The sequence below is a fragment of the Melospiza melodia genome, chromosome 11 (assembly GCF_035770615.1).
Source record: "Melospiza melodia melodia isolate bMelMel2 chromosome 11, bMelMel2.pri, whole genome shotgun sequence".
In the NCBI taxonomy this organism is placed as follows: Eukaryota; Metazoa; Chordata; class Aves; order Passeriformes; family Passerellidae; genus Melospiza; species Melospiza melodia.
Genome location: NC_086204.1, coordinates 13892554 through 13907708, shown reverse-complemented (window position 1 = coordinate 13907708; position 15155 = coordinate 13892554). Strand labels below are relative to the sequence as shown.

At 38.8% G+C, this 15155-nt stretch overlaps 1 protein-coding gene across 2 annotated transcripts in view; it reads right to left on the bottom strand.

Moving 5' to 3' along the window:
- The window catches only part of DPYD (dihydropyrimidine dehydrogenase), a 329324-nt gene that overhangs the window by 100752 nt on the left and 213417 nt on the right, over positions 1 to 15155 (bottom strand). For both annotated transcript variants that reach the window (XM_063165647.1, XM_063165648.1), the window contains exons 15-16: positions 5069 to 5137; positions 2579 to 2662 (exon numbers count right to left, since the gene is read on the bottom strand). In XM_063165647.1, coding sequence (XP_063021717.1) covers positions 2579 to 2662; positions 5069 to 5137 — 153 coding nt within the window. The remainder of the gene's footprint in view (positions 1 to 2578; positions 2663 to 5068; positions 5138 to 15155) is intronic.

The following is a 15155-nucleotide window of genomic DNA, read 5'->3' as shown; positions in this document are numbered from 1 at the left end:
ACAAAAAGGTAGAACACGTTAGACATTGTAAATAGTAAAAATACACATTTTTCTGCCATTATTCTTCATCTCAGCAATTTCTGTAGTTTCTTGAGGATTTAATGTGCTTAGCCATGAAAGAGACCTAATCCTTGAAAAAAATTCCTATGAAGACATGGATTATGTTATCAAAAAGATTTAAGAAAACCTGCTTCACTGTACAACCAAGAAAGCTGCTCTGCCTCTCAAAGCCTCATGCCCTGACTTCCAGATATCAAGTGGTGTTTTTTTTTCAGAGCATATCTGAGCCCTGTCTTCCCCACACCACCTGTGCATGACCTATTTAACTTCAGCTCTGGAGGGCGCGGGGAAAACAACTAAAATACCAAAATACTATCTAGCACTTTTGTATTTTCTGATGGGGTCTCCAGGGGCTACCATGCATGGAAGCCTCCTGAAGGGCTATTGATAAATCTTGTTGCACATATCATTACTTAATCCAGTTTATGCCCACCCTTTGCTTCAATAACCTACATTTAAAATCACTACAATTTAATTTTAGCCAACTCTGAGGAAGAATATCAGGATCTGGCTCTCTAAACATGGTTTGTTTTATTCATTCATTCATCTAAATAAGTTGATTCTCTTCTGAGCTCTCATTTTGATAAGACAAATAAGAAAACACAGGAAAATGTTTAAGCAAGAGTAGTATATATGAAACATTCCAAGGAATATCCATATTGTATGGGAAAGACAGAAATATTATTATAAAAGCATACATGTATATGTAAAGAAATCTTTCTTTATGGATCTGATCTCCTCCATAGAGAGTCACAAATCCACACGATCGCCCTGAGTGCTCAGATTTTGCATTTGCTTTTCTGATTTTACAATAGCTGAAAGATATGTAAAAACTCATGTAGCCAGACAGCTCCCTACTGACTACACATCTAAGTAACTTCACATGCATACATTACTCCAACCACTGAAAGCTGGAAATAACACATACATAAAAAAAAAAAAAAACCAAAAAAAAAAACCCCATGCTTGAAAGGAGCCTGTTTCAGTTTGGAACCTCCAGGGCTCTCCCTGACCAGACTGCACCTTCCACAGTGTCCTGCCTTCTCAGGCAGGGACACATCAAACTACTGAGTTATGCTCTGCAGACTGAAGGGAGGGAATTTCTTCAAAACCTTAGAAACATGGCTAAAATAGCAATTTGTTTTTGAATGCAGTTCAGGGAAAAAATTAATAATAACTCCTACTGTTTTACTAGTGTCATCGTAGAGGGCTTTTATGATTCTCTCCCATTTTTAATCACAACTTCAGTAAATGACCACTGGCCATAAAAAGCATCCAGATTACTTTCATTAAAAATAATAATCTATAGCATGGACCAGATTGATGTAATTTTGTTCACAGAAAACAATAAAATGCCCAGGGCACTGTGCCTGATAGTATTGCTATGATAAAGCTATGCTTGAAGTGTTGCACTGATTACAGCTCCTAGTGCTTCCCTAGTTTCAGAAAGGGAATGGTCCCGTTACCCAACTACACCTCAGGTCTTCTAAGTTTTGTGTTTAACTGAGCAAGGGAGGATGAATTAAGATACTTACTAGCCCTCTACAAAGGGGTCAGGTGAACAATAATATGTCAGCTTTAGGATATATAATCATCATTCCCACTCTGCATCCCCTTCGTCCTCTTCTTCTCCCTGTGCCCAAAATGTATTAAGATGGGAAATCAAACAGGCTTCATAACTTGGAAACTTTGATGGTCAAACTGTAGAAAATCTCTCCTGGTAGACTGTGAACCAAGATTTTTCAAAGACCTTCAATTCACTATACTTGGGCATTTTTCAGAGCCAAAACAAATTTCAAGGCATGACCAAAACAAGCAAAAATCTACAAATCCTTCAAAAGGATATTAGTATGAAAATAAGGGTTTGTATGTGTATATTTTGTTTTCATGGCCAAAACAACACACATTCTCCTAACTGAAGTCATGGGATGTACTGATAAACTCTGCAATAGATTTCTGCATGGCAGAGACATCAGACATGGATAATTCCAATCTCAACCATATAAACCAGTAAATCTATAGCAACAGAACACAGGCCCTTAAAGAGAAGGTGCTAACTGTACACAGTACTACCAGAATGTATGGACTCTTCTGTGATTCTGAAATACAGTTAGGCTCATATGTTAAAAACTTTGAAATGAAAGGAGTGTATATCTCATGTTCTTCAAAATCATTACTGATATATGCAGTAATTACTAGCCTGTGATTTAAAAGACATCTACAGGGCACTGAAATGGAAATCAACAAATTCTGTCTAAGTGCTTTTTTGAAATTATTTGTTTTCATCATATTCCTTGTCAAATACATAATGCATTTTTGTTCTCAGCAAAACTAAGCATTTTGTACATTGTCAGCTTCTTTTTTCTTTTTTTTCCTCTCATCAATAAATATTTAAACACATTCAACCTAAAAATCTCAAGCTGCTAATCTGCAGCTTGTGTCTTGCCCCCTGAGGTGCAACTATCAATGTGGCAAGATTGCTGGAGAGACATTAAGTAGATTGTGGTTACAGTCCTACCTGCCCACAGGCCAGTCCCATGCCTCGCTCCCCCATACCATGAGGACATGATAAATTTAACTCCAGCGCATCAGCACCAGCAACCTATAAAACAGGTGGAAGGACAAAAAAATGAAAAATTAATTTCAACTAATATACTCTTTCCTGTAGTATTTACTGTTCATGTTAAATAGATTTCTTCAGACATTTGACTTATTTTTCTTTTCTAAGAGAAAAAGCTATGATACCCTAGAAAAGAAGCCCATTGATCATTAGAGAGAAAAAACTTCAAAAACTGATGTGGTTTCCAGACATTCTTAAGGAATTAGAGTAAAAAGCAAAGTAAAAAGATATGAGCAGAATAAAGAGTTGGTTCTGGAAAACGTTAAAAAATTAAATGCAATTACAGGGCCTAAGAGCAGCACTAAGAGCTTTGGCAGGCAATGTTACACAGGTGCTGCTGTGCTCTGAAGAACTGTAACTCAGTAATAAATGTTTCCTTTTTACTTTAATGGATTCAGTCTCCACATTTTCTGCAGGCACCTGTACTGTGCCATAGCTTTTGTCATTAAGTAAATTTGTTTCTAAAGAACAAGAGGCTAATAAAAAAAGTCTGAACAAACATATTAGTCATGCTAATTCCTGTTAATCGCCCTCTATTAGTTCCAATTAAAAGGGGAAGGAGCCGAGCTGTCCGAGGGCAGCACACAGACACGCTCCTCTTCCTTTCTGAACTGCTCCGGCCTGACACGAACATCTCTTCTGTTGCCTTCCAGTGGCTCTCACTAGGGTTTTGTTCTGCATCTGCATTTTGTTTTGCTTATTGAACTGCAGTAACTTTGCCTGCTGTGTGGCCATGGTTCAGCAGCTCCCAAAGTGCGTGAGCAGGGAGAAGCCATCCATCACTCGCAGGAGCCCTCCCCGCTCCGGCCATGCCGGGGCTGTCGGCCTCCCTGACAAGCTGACCTTTAGGATGAATAGGTCGTCCTCCTGCTGAGACACTGTGCTACCTTCTGGGGCTTCTGCTCTTGTGAAAGCCACATCCATTACCTCTAGGCAGGATCCTACGCGTGCGATTAAACATCCCTGCTCTTCAGCTGTGCATTCCAGGGCGCCCCAAACTAGTGCTGCTCTCCACAGGGCAGACACCAACAACTACCCAGAAGAGTGTTCTATCACACAGGTTACACATCATTGACTGCATTTAGAGAACCACCTCTTTTCTAAAGGGGTAACATAAATACAAGCACAGATTGGAAATAAGTGCCTTAAAGTTGGGCAGCAGTACCACCGGATTTAAGAAACAGGAGCAAAGGCACAGTAAAGCCATTCTTCCTGATGAGTTTAAGCGTGGCGCTGCTTCCGTCAAGCAGAGATTCCAAAATATGATTTCATGGTCAATTAGGTAAATACAGGTATAAATTGAAATAGTGTTGAAGATTGCCAAGCTAACTACTGAAAATGTTTAATTTCACTTCCCTAAGTCCCTAAAGTGACTTTTTTCCTCACAGGTTTAAAATGCTCAAAGAAAATTGAGAAGTGTCACCCTACATAACCACAGGAGGGCTTAGGACACTGAATAAAGCAGCAATGATGTTGAAACATTCTGCCATATGAAAACACAAATTCAAAATATCCAAAACTCTACCCATACATATATAAAAACATATTTATAATTTAAACATTTAAATCTGAGGTAGTGCTACAAATAATGACAGTAATTTTTTTCTTTCCTTGAATTTGTTAATGCTATTCTTTTAATTTCCTCTAGATACTTTATGTGGAAAACAGGCTTTAATTTAAACATAAAACTTTGCTTTCCATTCAGATATAGACACCCTTCTGAATGAAATTAGTGCAGTCCTGATAAGTATTTCTTATACTACTCCCTATGGACACAGGTACATGCTATTAAATAGTTTTTCCCTCCAACTGAATAGAAATTTCAGGTGCATTGTCTGTTTGCATTTCTGTAAGATTGGATTTATATTATAGAAAGCCTGCTGACTGCTATTATATATGCTGACTTTCTCAGCTATCATTTTTGAAAGTCTGTATTAAAAGTAGAATAGCATTAAATGAGCCCTTTATACTTTAAATATTCAAGAGTTTTATATTCAAAATTTCTTCTGGTGCTGTCAAACTAGTGCGCCTCTAGGCAAGGTAAGATCAAGTTGGGCTCTCAAAGGTAGAATTAAATTTTATCAGGGCATCTGTCATAATATACAGTTTGCTTAAAATGCAGATAAAAAGTATATAGGTTCAAAAACTAAAGGCTTTCCAGGTACTGCTTAAAAATCCGAGGGACTATTTTTATGGAACAGATTTCCTTTAAATTTACATTTCCATCATTTTAATGAAAACACAGAATAAACAAATTATAATGGACATGTTTTAAATTCTCATTTTTTCACTTTGAATCTATTTCTTTCAAGAAATCCCTTACTGCAGCTCTTGTTTTCAAAGAGAATTAAAAAAAAATATGTGGAAACACATTTAGGAAACCATTACCTCAGCCATTTTTGAGAGTTCAGTCCAGTCCTCCCTGTTATAGCTGCACATGATGCTGGCAATCAGAACCTGGAAAGAGGATATATACATTATTGTGACACTGTACATTACTGTGACTCTAGACATGAACTGCACTGCCTGCTTATGGGAACTACCAGCTGTCTGCCAGGAGCTAGAGAGTGAAATACAGCTGCAGACCTCACTGGGGACAAGAAACAGTGACCAAACTCATCTATTATATCCCTGGGTTTGGAAGAAGGTCTATCCATGTGCATTCTCTCTGTCATGTGACACAGTGAGAACAAAGTCTGTCCTGCACACAGAGCCCACCAGGACACTGTCAGACACTCTCGTTCTTGAGGCCTGAGGAATGAAGCTGTTATTTACCATTAATACAAATGACAGAAGCATTTTGAATGTTTAGAGGTAGATAAGACATCAGTGCACAAGTTTATACTCCAGTATGGCAGTGTATGGACACAATATTACAGCTGACTTCAGGAATCCAGGACACATCAAATCCAGACCCTGGAGTCTCTTACCATGCAACTTTAGGACAGAGAAAGAGAGCCAGAACTATTTTGTATCCTAGAGGCAACTGAGAGGAGACTTTCAGCATGTGGGGAAACTCTGAAGGACTGGGAGAATGGCCCAGGGAATCTCCAGATTTTGTTATCCCATGATGACATTTTATTTGCTATACACTGACTGGCCCCAGTTCCCCAGAGCTATTCTGTGTAATTGCCTTTCTTTTTCATTACACTGAGCACCTTTCAAGTCCAGATTCTGCCTCTAGCTGCTGGCTTCCTCTAAAATATTTCTTGAGGTTCACGTTTTTAGGTAAAATAAGATCTAACAGGATTCTTCACGGAGCGGGGAGGCACCTAAACACACACCTTACCAGCTGCATACAGTGCTATTTACTGTTAATTAATGTTAACTACTCCTCTGGTCAATGCCCAGTTCAAGTGACAGCGCTAATTTCCATTTAAGACTAAAATAAAATAATGTGTTCTGGACTCAAAAGTTGAAATTATGAAGTTGATAGATTTGAGGTAAGATCAGCAGAGAAATCAGCCCAGAAATTCCTGCATGAACAACTTCTTAGAAGGATGATGTTTGGAAGAAAAAATGCAAGAGAAAACCATATTGCAGCAGCTAAAAGGTTAAATCAGAAAAGATATCAGAGAACTTAACAGAAGTCTCCAAGCTCACTCTGTGTTCAAAGGAAACAGGAGGAGAGGAGAACAGAGAAGTGTCTGGCCATGCTCTTGTGTATTTGGCCCTCTTACATGAAACTTTCACATGAAAGTTTGATTGACAGGTAACGTGACATTTGATTTTAATCTTTTTGTTTTCCAAACAAGCTTTACTGTCTCATTAATAGCCAGGGTTGGCTGAATCTGTCACCTCCTCATTTTAACACTTCTCTTGAACTTTCCCATAATGCTGAGGGTTAATGACTCATTCATTTCAAACAAATACTGAAAAGTATGGTGTAGAAAAATTTTCCAACACACACAATTGCTAGAAACTGTATACTCCCAAATTATCTGCATGAGCAGGAGGAGATATTTGGTATCTTCAGAAGGGAGGGAAACATTCTTTGAAAAGTGAGGCAAGTATTGAGAAAATTGGACATGGTGAGGTTACATTCTACTAATTTAAAACGAAACACATTCCAAACATATTAATTTAAAAGGAAATACCACGTATCATCATCATCATTATTTCCATTGTTTTTCTCTGATGAGTCTCTACAATGAAGCCACCCACCTGCAGACTGCCCACCCACCCTCCTGGCTGCTGTTTGCAGGATGGCAGTCTGGTGAGAAGGAAAGTGTTTGATGAAGTGCCTGCCTTGCCTGCAGGTGCCCATTTGTGCTCACCTCTGGCACAAATATAAGACCAAACTCTTCATTAAGCACACGCAATCATTACTGCCCACGCTTTTATTCCCCTCTGACAGGGAAAAAGAGTCTCTCTCCTATACCATATTTTTTTAAATAGGGAAAAATCTTATATAGCTGTACAGGTCAAATGTTAATGAAACAAAATCTGCTCTGTGTCCTATTTGAATATTCAAGATAAATTGAGGGATCTGGAAATAAACAGAAATCTCTTTTAAAGGACTTTAATTTTTAAAAGCAAAAAGTGTGACAAATCTAAGAAATTATATATAAGAAAAATTTAAAGCAATTGGAATTTATCTAGAAACAGTATCTTGTCAAATTCATGCTTTTTATAAACCAACTAAAAGAAAAAAAACAACCCAGCAGCTCAGACACTGACAACATGATAAGGATTTTCACAGTTGCAGTCACAATCCAAAGTACATCAGAAATCTGCACAACTGAGCTTTAAAACAAACCAAATTTTCATTGGGGAAAGTTGTAAGACAACAAGGGCAGCTGACTTGATTCATAAGTAGTTGAGTTAGGTTACATCAAGTGTTACTAATGAAATTTGAAAATTCTGCTGGGAGTGTACAAAAGAGGAGGAACATGATCTGTGATGTTTCAAAGAGCTGTTAATTAAGACAACATGTTTATTTAATATTGATAAGTTTTAGGATTCATGTTTAAAATTAAGCCCGTACTTTTTGACAGAAGCAGTGGTTTACAATAATAAAAATAACTGAAAACAAAAATTAAATTTTTGCCATGACTGTTCAGGAAAGCCATGGTCTCAGAGGGATTAATGAAAATTTAAAAATAGTAGGGATTATTTTATGGTTTCCCCCCCCGCAGTGTTCTCTTGCAACTTGAAAATGAACTTATTACCTAGGTGAAAGAATGTCCCCCAGCACTCTGTGCTAACAAAACTGTCCTATCTCAAGTGACTGCTCTTCCCCAAAACACCTTTACAGTCTCTTCATTTGGATTCAATGCCCAACAAAAAGAAATAATCATTGTCGTGTGCCAACATTTAGGGGAACTATCGGTGATGCCTGAGGTTCGGATCTACTCCTAAAATCACACGTGGAAATTTATAAAGAAAAGATAGACTATTATCACTACCTAAAAGAGAACAGCAAGAACAAAGTAAGAATTCCAAGTGATAACAGGCAGAGTTATATTGGAAAGTAATAAATGAGAACTGTATCACATTACAGCTTCTATGTCTCTTCTTACTCATCTTTTCAGTGCCTACAATGCCTTGTACCAAATTACCAACTCCACAAATTTAATAGCCCCAAACAGCTGCTATCTCATGGAAATCCAGCACATGGCCCAGCCCAGAAGCATCTGCAGAGAGCACATCCTTCCTTTTGATTCCTCAAATTTTCAGTGGCAACCTGACGTGAGCTTAATTACAGTGGTTTGAGCCACAAGTGTGAGGCTGCACACACCTCCCAGCTTACAAAAGTAGACTCTGACAGATCTTACAATGAAGCTGCTGCTAAAGTGTGGTAAGTGGTAAATGAGGGTTGACTAAATTGCAGCTTTGTCATAGCTCGAGTGTGGGCTGCCTGCAAACTGTGCATGATTGAAGCACAGTGGGACCCCCGGCCCATTCCTTATTCCAGACCACAATCATAGCTGGTGGATGCTGTTCCCCCTTCTCCTCCATCCAAGCTGCTGTTTTGCCTGTGGTGGGAGATGCTGCTGCCCCGCCCCACACAGCAGCCCTGCAGACTCTGTCCCTCCCTGACCATCACTGTGACACATGTCACCAGACAAGGGCTTTTCACCCCACACTATGTGACTGACAATTTTTCAAATGCCTATAAAGGGACAGATGCACGTTTGCAACACCACACACTGCTCTGTGTTCAGCGTTTCCCTGATCATTCATGGAACAAAGAGGTCCTCAGTAAAACTTGCTTTTTGTTGGAGGGAAGGGAGGTGGAAAAGGGAGGGTATGTAATGTACCAGTTAGGACACCATTATAAGATGAATATACTGTAGCTAAAGCAGTAAAAAGCTATATTTCACACAATTCTGTGACTAATGCATTAGTAGTTGTTCTACTTAAAAGAATACTGACAAGGTACTTTTCATAATCCTTAAAGTATTTTTCTCCCTGTTTATAATAATCCCCTGGAAGCTTAAACTAGAATCTATTTCCCTTGTGAATGTTTTTTTTCTCATCCATTATCTCTATGTGGATGTCTCACGAATGCAATAGAATGAAAAGAAATAATAAGGATGAAGTTTGCCACTGTGTATGTTTTCAAGTGATCTTTCTTTCCTAGCACACAGAATTCACTGCAAGAGGTTGCAAAACAAAAAGAAGGAGGAAAAAAAAAAACAACAACTGGGTCTAGTTTGGGTTACATCTATTTAAAGCCAGAGAGCAGTAAAATTCTACGTTGACAATTACCATTTGTCCAGTACTGCTCTGCAGGGAGTAAGGGAGTTTCAATACACTCAAACAGCCTGAAATAAAGTCTCAGCTGTCTGCATTTAAATGTGAACACGGTCAATTCCTGCAAATTTAAGAAAAATTCTAAGATACAGAATGAAATCACAATCCTCTATCCTCATGCCTGTGATAACCATATTTATTTTGGTCATCACACACACTGGCCAGAGCCTGTATCTGTTCTGAATCTCCTCTTCCAGGCCTGTGCATAATCTCTTTGCACTTCAGGAAACCCAGCCACCAAAATTTCTGCTTGCTCTTCCCTGCCTGTACCTTCTTACAGCTGCACCTGACTTGAGGGCAGTTCTGCATCATGCCCCAAGATGCAGGCTCAACAGCAAAGAGCTGCCTGGGAGGGAGTAACAGCAGCAACACAGGACTTCTGGGTTGTTGCACTCAAGATGTTCCACTTCTGAAGACTCATACCAACAGCCTTGCTCTCCGACCCTGCCTCTTACACAGTATCAGGTTCAGGATGAGTCCCAGCTTGCCACATTGAGCCAGCAGAAAAGTTCTTGGAGGCTTGGTGCTATCCAGTGCCACCTCTGGCCACCCTCTGGCTTTTCAAAATGGTCACTGGCTGATGAAATGATCCTCCTCAAAAAAATAGAGTCAGAATTACCAATGTACACAACACTTCTAACACCCACTGCACAAGACAAGAGTACAAGCACAGCAAACACTCTGTACTGCACAAATACACTCAAATGTGCAATATTGAAAAACAACAGGAGCACAAACATTTGCTGCTATAAAAATAACCCTCTGGAAACCAGCCTGATTTTGATGCCTTGTACACTCAGCCTGCTTTCTCTTTTCGTGTACATTCTTGTAAATTTTGACTTGTTGCAGAACTGAAATAAAAATAAGCTTCTTATTAAAAACTACCTAGAACATCAAATCCCATGCAATAAGAAAGTTAACAATTGTAAAACCTGTCATGTCTCTGAGAAGCAGAGGAATTATCTTGTTATCAATTTAATAATGGAACACTGAAGTAAATGATGCCATCCACTGACACCAGTAACACTGTCTCTCCTGGGAAATTCATGTTGGTAGGAACTGTCAATCTAGATGGATATGGACATATGAAACATTGTACCTTCAGTCCATAAATCTATTCTTTCTGCACTGCCTTAATAAAAAGATTCTGCATGATGATAAAGACAAGCAACGCAGAATGTCTTGACACTGCTGACCTGCAATTCTGCTTCTCTTCTCTCTTCTTTTTTCAGGGAATTTACTCTCCAGTAAATAATTTAACAATCTCTAACCATCCATTGTTTTCCTCCTTCACTTGCACTTAAAATACCTATGTTTTAGTATATGAAAATGAGACAAGTAGGGGATGTTAGTATGTTTATTATTCAGATGTAGCATACCTTTGGAATAAAGCACTTTCTGTGTCTTGCTACTTTATAGTGAGAGCTTCCATTTGTTTTTTAAAGGAAGGGGAAATTAAGATACAACAGAGCAACACAAAAATAGGCCAAACATTACCAGCACACAACTAAGTTTAGAAAGATGATTATAAAAGTTTAAAAATGCTATGATTTGCTCTATGTATTACATAGAAAAGCCAGCATGAGCAGGAAAAAAACATAGATTCTAATCCCAGGCTAAATGGAGATGCATCTTTTTAAAGGTAGTTATTTTCATATGATGACTCTGCTTCTATCAATGAAATCCACTTACTTAATGAGATTTTTTGATGGATTTCAGTGAGTACACTGGGCTACAACTTCAAAATCAGGCCTAGAGGTGTTAGGTTCTAACACCCTCACCCACCCACAAACAAAACCCAAAGGCTATGAACAAACCTTTTTCTTTGCAAAATAACACAACTTGTGTCTTTGATGGGAGCAGAAAGCTAATCAGGTTGCACTTTCGAACTTGCTGTACCTGCAGAAAAACAAGGGATCTGCTTGGTTTTGTAAGTGCCCCTCTACCATGTCAGATTCAGCCCTGTGTCAGCGCTACCAGGGCAGCAGAGGAGCTACCTTGGCCCTGCTTACACAGAAATGTGCAGGCACACATCACAGACATGGAAACATGCATAAATGAAAATGAAATGTGATCTAATGAGAGCGCTGCTAATTCGCAATGCAATTGAAAAAAAGGTGAATGGTCAAGAAAAAAAAAGATCTGATGCATCCCTCATGACTCAGGGCAGTCTAATTAAGATGTGGCAACTTCTGAACATTGAAAAGGGAACCATGGAATAAGAATTCCCCAAAGAATTTGTACAATGAAAGAGAATATAGCACCTGTATAGAGCACTTCAGGGAAGCTCAAATATTTAACATGACTAGAAGTAGTATGTCCATTTTATGACAGACTGTTGAAAATTTCAGTACTTCAGGTACACCCTTCAAATTACATTGAAAATTACCTATGTGGCTAAAGACTTCCCTGGAAATTTGATAGAATCTCTGGGATTTTATTTTTCATAGGAAACCTATCCTAGTTCAACCTTTAGTCTCTTTGATAATGAGTGAAAAAAAATATATGAGTATATGGAAATAAAGGCTGAATCCAAGAGAAGAGTGAAGACAGATACTAATTTTTGGCAGTGTTTCTTTCTAACAAAGCCTGCAAGCCCTTGTGGAATTGGCATGCCCCTGCTGTATTTCTGTGCTTTCCACTCTGATTTAATATAAAGAGAAAGCAGAGGAGGCCAATACATTATTGGAGAAGCTAAAAGAAAAGGGATATATCTAATTCTATGATATTTCAGACACATGCTATGACCTGTAGCAAAAGCTTTTCACCAGGGTGCTGACACATTATTGATTCTCAAGACCACATAAGAAAAACAAGGCTGGCAAAAGGCTGCACAAATATGTGAATTTTTTCCTCCACCTTTAGAAATTTTTCTCTTATCAAATTCTCTGCCCAGATACACAAAGTCCTTTTAACCACAGTTCTTTGAGCACCTCACTAATTGTTGCTCTTTATTTCCACAATAGCACAGGCAACTCTCGGCAGGGTGCCCCTCTGAGAGGGGAAGCCAACTGGAGACAAAGATGTTCAAGGCATGTAGGCTGTTCCCACAGAGGGAATGAGCAGCTGCTGACTGAAAGGAACCCTCAGATCCCCTCCACACCTTGGCTGCCTCTAGATATATACAGATATATTTCCCCAATTACTCAGCAGCAAAGCTGCTTAACTTATTAGAAAACAAATTCAGCAGAAAATATAAAGAGACAAAATACAGAATTAATAACTTCATCACAGTTTTGTAACCCCTGCACTCTGTCAGCTAGCAATTCCCCAGGTCAAATCTGTCTCTTTGCATCTCTGAGAAGTCCATCCTATCTCTTCTCTTGTTCCATCACGCCCCAGGGCTTCTTTTAATTCACTTCCTTGGATTTTGAAATCTCAAGAAAGCTAGCAGTATCAGTGCTAGTAGAGGAGAAAATTGTGACTTAGAGAGCAGAGAGAAAAACCCCTCCCTTTTTACACCTCAGAGCCCTGTGATCTACTTCATCATGTGACATTGCTGGTGCCAGAGGGATGCTTGGAAGGCCTAAACGATTTTGTCAGCCAGGTTGCATCTCTCACCCTCTCTCTCTCTGTGCACCATTATCCTCCTAGTGATACACTGAAAACCAGTGACAATTTACCTGAGTTTTGCAGAAAAATTCAGTTAGGCTTTTCTGAGAGGTGAGGGTGTGGTAGTTAAGAGATATATAGGAACAGGCTATAAGGCTTGTCCCATCTTCAGGATGTTATCTGATGGCTTTAAATGCCACCTGCATGGGGGAGACCTATCAGGCCCTGAATGCTATTTGTATTGCAATACTATATATAAATAGTATAAAAATACTATTTCCCTAGGTATCAGTCTAGCTATGGGACTTCACAGAGAGGAGAGCTTCTTCACAGTCCCAAACCTGCCTGATCAATGGGGCAGGCTCACCCCATGATCAGAGACAATCTGCAAATGTCCACAAGGCTAAAAGCATGCTATCTTTTCAGTGGCCAAAGCAAGACCAGTGGGATCCAACCCCACCAGAACCCTTCATTTGGAAAAAAAATCTTTCATGTATAAATATTTCTATAGTGAAAATTATAATAAAGTAGTCCATTATCAAAGACAGAAACTCCACTTTCTGTCAGGCACAAAACTTTTCAAGAAGGGAAGATGTAAATCTGTGTTTTCTGTTGATCTGTTCATATATATTTCCTATCATCCCCTGGTATTTCCCAGCCGGGCCAAAAATTCAGGGAACAACAGAGCCACTATGCACTGAACCTCCTGATGGCAGGTCTGCAGGGCTCCCATCTGCGGTATGATCAGAAAAATCTCATGAGTGGGTAGCTTTTTTTTCTATGCAGACATAAGAATTTACTTAAGTAGCTAGCTGTTATGTCTGATGACCCAAGTAGTTTTTTGGCTACACTCCAGCAGCAAAGAAGATACAAAATTAAGGGCTGTAAGTTGGCAGTTACCTTCTGACTAATCTTTCCTCCTCAAGTGCCAGTTCGACCCACCTCTTCATATTTTAGGGAAGCTCATGTGAAGATGCTGAGAAAGTGAAAGAGGCCCTACTATTTCACTGCATATCTGGAAGTTTAATAAAATTGTTACCTAACTTGTTCAGCATACCGCTATGTGATTGGACATTTTAAGATTAAAATGCATTGAATTTTCTACAGCCTTATAGCCTCATTCAAATGATCATTCAAATGAAAGACCTAATGTTGGTGAGATTTTTATCAATGTCCCAGCTGTGAATACGTGTGTTTCCAAAAAGATAAATCAAAAATAAATCATGTGAAGTGTGGATGCCTTTGGCAGAATCAAAGGCAAAAGTCCTACTAGGAACCAGTGGTGTGCTGAGAGAGACACTGATAGAATGCAAATATAACATACATACATTTTTAATGCCCACCCTTTGCTTTAAGATGCACACACTGCACACAGGGTAAGAATTGGGGTACCTAAAAATCCCACAATCTTTAGATACTCTCATCTGAGCTGTGTATAACTTAAATGAAACATTCTCCAAGCATATTCAGATTTTAATACAGTTACAGAGAGAGAGCATAAATGGCTAGGTGGCCAAGAATGGCATAGCTAAGAATAAGTCTATCATATCATATTACACTGCAAGAAAAGTGAAGCAGATTTTTATAAATGCTGCGTGAAATTTAGGAATAGAGCTTCATGGTATTTTTTCCAAACATAAGACTTAAATTAGACTTAAATTACATCCTTATGCAAGGATGTAAGAAAAATCAACGTAACTACAATTTTATAAAAAAATATTTAACATAAAAAGAAGTAAAAGAAAATTAAATTTGAAATAGATTAGGAACCTTGCACTTAAAAATGTGAGAAAGATGTAAAAATAACCAGTAAAAAAGCATTCTTCCTGAGATTTGTGAGACGGGAAACTGTAGTGGCAGGAAACAGGAGAGAAAAGCACTCTGTTGGTTTCTTAGTTTGCATTTAACCTACGTGGTTCACAACAAAGGATGTACTTAAGCCTCCTATAAATCATCCTTTAAAATATTTATTTGGGTTTAAGTGTTCAGTAAATAAGTACTTACTGTCACACACTTCCTTCAACATTCAGAAGACCATCTCCACTAGCTCGAGGTTTCAACACACAAGCAGGTTTACTGCTGATTTATGAGTTACCTACCCTGGGCACACCTGCAGCCAGTGGCTGCTCTAGTGCTCTTTCAAACCTCATAAAATAGGAGGTAA